General features: G+C 51.2%; 1 protein-coding gene across 1 annotated transcript; it reads left to right on the forward strand.

The window, feature by feature from the left end:
- Nucleotides 1-279: 279 nt before the first annotated feature.
- LOC120947994 (TBC1 domain family member 9) lies at nucleotides 280-6,370 on the forward strand. The gene is made up of 12 exons (XM_040363930.2): nucleotides 280-531; nucleotides 841-1,016; nucleotides 1,281-2,110; nucleotides 2,178-2,326; nucleotides 2,399-2,504; nucleotides 2,575-3,243; nucleotides 3,323-3,478; nucleotides 3,565-3,728; nucleotides 3,798-4,062; nucleotides 4,130-4,880; nucleotides 4,966-5,063; nucleotides 5,139-6,370. The coding sequence occupies exons 1-12, from the start codon at nucleotides 488-490 to the stop codon at nucleotides 5,355-5,357; spliced, it is 3,627 nt and encodes a 1,208-aa protein (XP_040219864.2). The 5' UTR covers nucleotides 280-487; the 3' UTR covers nucleotides 5,358-6,370.

The raw sequence follows: 6,370 nt of genomic DNA on the forward strand, positions 1-6,370 counted from the left end.
TTGTATTCCGATCACTCACTGGACTATTCGAAGACATCACACTACTACCTGCTGGCTGTACAAATTCCCCTCTTCATGGCAATTAATACACCACCAACAATCACGCCCATCGCACCAATCAGCTGATTACCAAATTTAAAAAAACCGCAACGGAATTCCACCAAACCGGCAAACTGCAAAACAAAGCTCCGTTTATAGCCCCCGCTCGACGGGCTGCACGCGCGCTCCGTTGCCAAATGTCACAACATTATCCACACACACACGCACACACACAACCGCACCGCACACACTCCGCTGCTTGACAGTCGTCGTTTTCCCACACACACGAGAAGAACAACAAAAATGTCCAATCGCTTCACTGTTTACTAACTGCTCTGCTCATGTAATTGATGTAACTTCGCGCGAGTGTAAGTGCAAATTCGCCTTTCCCGTCTACTGCTGCACGGCAACGCAGGGCCTCCTTCGCCCGGAAAGTGGACGCCCGAAAATGTGGATCCCCCCGAGAGAATGTTCGATGCCGTACGCGCTGTGGTACGTATCCATGTTCGGTGGTTTGTCGTTTGCGGAGGGCTGTGTGTGGGGCGGGGACCTGTCCGTCTTCTATCTGTGGCGCAGTTGCATATTGCCCAGCATCAGCTCGTTCCCTGCAGGCAAGGGTCCAGCGTTCGCGCGCGGAGGGGTGGATGATTCAGATAGATTATCGCCACATGCTGTGTGACTAATAACAATACAATGGATGCAAAACTACTTTCTTTTGCTTGTAACATCGGTCACGTTTCAATATTATACATTTCTTGTGTCCACTCTCTCTCTCCCTCTCTTTGTCATTTGTCGGAACAGGGTGAACGAAACAACGAAGGTAACATCGCGCTACTTCCTGCTGCAACACCGCAAAGGGCATGGAAGTCTGCGGGGCTTTTCCTCGATGTTGGTGGGAACGCTGGACAACGTACTCGACACGAAACCGTCCCCGTACAGAATTTTGCATTGCCAGCCGTCGACGGGATTATGCTTTGGTAAGTTGAACTCCTCCCCAGCACTGTGTGCGGCCTGTGGACGCTCGTGCTCGGTGCGCGCTGAGCTTATCAAAAACGGCCCAGCACTACCAGACCTCTCTGCCCGCCAGAGCTAAGCGATAAGCGCCCTACCGAATGGATGTGCCTTCGAGGAAGGCATCATTCATTCGGATGACATGCATCAAAAACCGGGACAGAACGACGTCATACCTTTTTTTTGTTTGTTTATTAATTTCCCCCATTTCAATTTCCGCTTTCGCACAGAAATTGCCGCCGACATCACGCTGGACGCGATTATGCTCGACTGGGACTGGCTGGCGAAGAACCTGTTTCGCGTGATCAACGAGATGGAAACGGAGGAAGAGATTACCAACTTTACCATCTGTAAGATCCAGTCCCTGCTCGCCCACAGCTCCCGGCCGGCCGAGGAGCAGAACGATCCCACCAGCTTCCAGGTGGCGGTGTGCAAGTTCCGCGAAAAGTTCCGCATGCCGGAGGACGAAAAGCTGGTCAACTACTACTACTGCAGCTACTTTCGCAAGATACCGCGCCAGGGCCAGCTGTACCTGTCGCTCAACCACATCTGCTTCTACTCGTACATACTCGGCTCGGAGAGCAAGCTGTGCTTCCGGTACAACGAGCTGACCGATATCAAAAAGTCCGGCAACACGATCACGGTCCGGGCGGGGCAGCAGGGCAGCAAGGAGTACACGTTCGTGTTTCTCTACTCGCCGGGCGAAGCGTACCAGCTGATCGAGCAGCTGAGCAAGCTGACGATGCAGAAGATGATCCAGGATCCGGACCGGCCGATCGTCGACCACGATCCGGTCATACTGAAAAAGATGGAAAAGAACGTCGCCCAGAAGACGCTGCTGTTGCGCGATCTGACCGCGCGCCAGCAGTCGGACGAGTACCGGATACACTTTCGCGTGCCCAAGGCGGAGATTCTGGACGGCATGATCAAGGCGTCGCTGTGGGCACCGTACACGAAGAAGCACATCAACGGGGTGCTCTACCTGTCGCAGAACTATCTGTGCTTTAAGAGCGATGTGTCCAGCATGGTGTCGTTGGTCATACCGTTAAGCAAGATTGTTGTAAGTGGTTGAGAATCTTCAGCTTGAAAAACAAATCGTTAGTCAATCTACTATTCGTTTCTTCCAGAGCGTTGAAAAGAACGATGACCCACACAACCGGTTTAGCAATCGAATCATCATCACCACCTCGGATGGGAACATCTTTGTGTTGCAACACATCTTGGATCGAGAGTTTTTGATAACGAAAATCTCAGAACTACTCTCGAAAACCGTCCTGTAAGTGTGACGCCGCTCGAAGTGTTTTAGCAAAAAATATTATGAAGCTCTATTTCTCTCGCTTTTTGCTAGACCGACCCGTGTACCTGACGATCTGGATTGGATGAAGCAGGAACCGTTGATGCATCTGTACAAAGATACAAACAACCGAGCGTTCGATGATCTGCAGGCGGAAAAGGTACGATAAATGCGATGTTTTAAATGTGTATCACATTGTTCCTGACAATGTTTCCTCTCTCTCACCACAGATGAAACGCTGGGAGGAACACTTTTCCCTGTACGGACGGGGCATCTCAATGTTTCGCACCACCGACACGATCAACCTCGTGATCGAGGGCATACCGGACCAGCTGCGGCGCGAAGTGTGGCTCATCTTTTCCGGCGCCATACACATGAAGATGATGCAACCGAACCTGTACCAGCAGCTGGTAGCGAAGGCGAAGGACCAGAGCCCCGTGTCGTTCGAAGAGATCGAGCGCGATCTGCACCGCTCGCTGCCAGAGCATCCCGCCTTTCAGACGAGCATCGGCATTACGGCCCTGCGCCGGGTGCTGCAGGCGTACGCGCTGCGCAACCCCGAGATAGGCTACTGCCAGGCAATGAACATCGTTTCGTCCGTGTTTCTCATCTACTGCGACGAGGAGGATGCGTTCTGGATACTGTGCTGCCTGTGCGAGTCGCTGCTGCCCGACTACTACAACGATCGCGTCGTCGGGGCGCAGATCGATCAGGGCCTGCTGGACGAGCTGATCGCAAGCCATCTGCCCAACCTGCACGTGAAGCTGACCGAGCTGGGCGTGATTCGCATGATTTCGCTCTCCTGGTTCCTCACCATCTTTCTCAGCGTGATGCCATACGAAAGTGCGCTGCACATTATCGACTGCTTTCTGTGTGACGGCGCAAAAGTGATCTTTATTGTAAGTGTGTCTCAAAGCATCTGCTTCGATTGCATTCCATTTCATCGCTTGCTTTGGGCTTTTTTTTTCCCCCGTACAGATAGCTTTAAAAATTCTCGAATGGAACCAGGAAAAGCTCCTGAACTGTAGCGACGATGGGGAAGCAATGCAGCTGCTGACCACCTTTCTGATGGGCATCTTCAACGATGAAGTGCAGCGAATCATTATCGAGGACAAGGAGAAGCAGCAAATCAAGGTAATTTAATTGCAAAGAAAAGTTGATTGGCAAGATCACATTCAATTAACCTTTGGTCACCGCCGCGCTGTGTCTGCGCTTTCCAGAGCCAATCGGTACAGACGCTCATCTACGAAGCATATCTTAAGTTTGGTAAGGCAATAACATCACAAAAGATTGAGGAGCTGCGCAACAAGCACCGCCGGCTGACCGTGCACCAGCTGGAGAAAGATCTGGAAAATAGTGTGATAAAAAACTTCAAAGACAATGGGTATGAGAACATTCCATTCCCTTTTCTGTCGTGACAACGCTAATAATGTTGCATTTCCTCTGTTTGCAGGTATTTCGACAGTGAAGAGCTGCGCATGCTGCTCTGCTACACGAAGGATGAGAAGAACAGCTTAACGGCCCGATCCCGCCCAACGTCGGTGAATGGCGGCGAGCCCGTGTACGACGTGACGGTGCTGAACGATGCGAAGAAACGGTGCCGCGACAATCGGTACGACTGCTTCCGGGTGGATTACGAAACGTTTCGCAAGCTGTTTGTCGATCTGACACCGTGGGGCCACTGTCAAAACATTGATCTGCCCGAGAAACTGTTCCGGGTAGGTTGCAGAAGCTGTTTGGAGTTTTAGCAAAGTATTTAACGCCATGCTTTGGTGTACTTTTCAGCTGATGGACAAACAATCGTGCGGATATCTCGAATTCAAGCAGCTCATCTTTGCGATCGGCATCATCTGCTCGAAGCGGGCAACGGAAAAGCTGAAGCTCCTCTACATCCTGCACCTGCCGCCGCTGCTCACTGCGCAGGAGCTGGAATCGAGCGGTGGTGGTGGCGGTGGTTCGCGCGACTCCGACACGGAGGTGGCGACCGAGGCGGAAAGCTTCTTTAGCGACAATCCGCTCGAAACGCTCAAATCGCTACCGTCGCCAATCGACATCAGTCTCGAGGCGTCGTCGGACGTGGAGAATCTGTCGCTGTCGCAGTTTAACGCGACCACACCGAACCTTTCCATGGACGATTCGCACTCGCACAACGCGGAAACATCGTCCATCTTTTACGTGGAGCTGCCGGTAGCGAGTATGAGCGCTGCTGGCAGTGGTGGTGGTGGTGCCGGTCCCAGCACTAGCAACGCCTCCGGTACGAACCTCGGGGAGGCGGAATCGTTCGGCTCGCGGTCGGACATTAGCGATCTTGGCTTCCAGCGGTACGGCAGCAGCCTGGATGAGGGTGGGGCGAGCCGTCGGAACGAGGCGCGCAGCATCAGCGGGCTGCGCATCTTCCTGGACGAGCCCGACTCGAACTTTACGTACAAAACCATTCCCAACATGACGCAGAAGAACTTTATCTCGCTGTGGACGACGCTGCTGGAGATACTGAACAAGGAGCGCAAAGTGACCGACCAGGAGGTTCAAACGTCTTGTAAGGCCTTCTAGCTTCTATGCCCGGTCCTGCCATAGTGAACTCCCCAAAGCTTATCTCATTTTGCCTTTTCCCCCTTTTTTAGATAAAACACTAATATCGCTTGGGGAGGATGCGATTCTCAGCCGGCGGGACGATAGCAACGACAGCTTCACCCAGCTAGCGATGGAAGGCGGAGAAGTAGTGCGTAACTGCAACTTCAAACCAACTCTCCAACGACACGTTAACTAATTTTTTCGTTTGTTTGTTGCGTTTCAGTTTGACCCGAACGGCAATCCTTCCTCCTCCAGCTCGGAACGTACGCCCAGGCACAGTTCCGCCAACGCACCGCCGGAAGCGGTCTGGGAGATTTCGCTCAACCAGTTCGTGGCCACCGCCATGTCCGTCGGCATCATAGAGGAACAGTTTTCGCGGCCCTTCTCGATCAATTCGCGCGTCGAAAAGTTGCAGAAAAATCGACGAAAGTGCAAAAGCTAGATGCCTCGATAAAAGGCTCCTTCTTGCCCGCACATTTCCCATCTTCCCGTTTCACGACCTGTCTCTCTCTGCCTCTCTCTCCCGCCCATTCCCTCTCTCTTCCTAGCTAAACAAATCACAAAAGTCAAACGCTTTTTCCTGTGCGTGTTAAAAAAAGTGCTTCTCCGGCAATCAACGACGATTGTCGGACGTCCCATCCCCCTTCAATCTGCTGCTGCAGAGGGTGCTAATTGTTGCTAATTGTGGCTAAAAGTTGTTATACAGTGAACCCCCCCCCGTTTGCCAATCATTTGTGAAAGTGATCGTGATGTATTTTGGTACGATAAATTTGTAAAATTGCGCCTCCCCCGTAGCCTTTAATTTCTTGGAAGCGTATTGTAAATTATTACTCACTCTTTTTTTTCTTCTGTTGCCTGTTGCCTACTCAAGCAGCGCGCCTTTTCTTTTTACAGGGTTTTGCAGGGGTTCTCATAGGGTTGTGAGACACTTAATTGACTCTTTCCAATAGGGAGTGACCTCCATTTGATGGAAATTGGACTCTATGGCACCCTTTTTGGACAGGCTCCTTAGACAATCCTATTGGATTCGACAAACCTGGGATTTGTGCTATTAGGTTCATTTCCCATAGGAAATAGTCAAGGAAGTATCCCAACACTATGGGAACCCCTGGGAAACGCTATATTCTACAAAAGTGCACTCGATTTGCATAGCAAAACCGCAGGGCAAACGATCGTACGTTGCAGCAGGCGGTGAACCCACATACCGATGGGAGATTAGTTAGTGTTTGCGAAATAAAGGAAGAAAGTAGGAAGAAAACACCGAACGTAACCGAGCTTTGCAAGCGCTCGAGCAACATCGTAGAGGAGAGGTGTGTGTGTGTGGGTTTTGTTTCCTTTTTCTTTTTTTGTTTGCGGCAATCGGTTCCGCTTAGATGCGAATATTATATATATACACACATTCTATAGGAAGCTATTTTACAAGAGTAAAAATCCAGCAATTATATGCCAAACAAG

This window comes from Anopheles coluzzii, chromosome 2 (assembly GCF_943734685.1).
Source record: "Anopheles coluzzii chromosome 2, AcolN3, whole genome shotgun sequence".
NCBI classification, from domain to species: domain Eukaryota; kingdom Metazoa; phylum Arthropoda; class Insecta; order Diptera; family Culicidae; genus Anopheles; species Anopheles coluzzii.

What these genes read in the sequence shown, in the direction of transcription:
- LOC120947994 (XM_040363930.2), top strand. Translation starts at nt 488, where the DNA reads ATGTGGATCCCCCCGAGAGAATGTTCGATGCCGTACGCGCTGTG. An exon ending in TACCGTTAAGCAAGATTGTT is followed by an intron (nt 2,111 to 2,177) that starts GTAAGTGGTTGA and finishes CGTTTCTTCCAG; the next exon opens with AGCGTTGAAAAGAACGATGA. An exon ending in CTACTCTCGAAAACCGTCCT is followed by an intron (nt 2,327 to 2,398) that starts GTAAGTGTGACG and finishes GCTTTTTGCTAG; the next exon opens with ACCGACCCGTGTACCTGACG.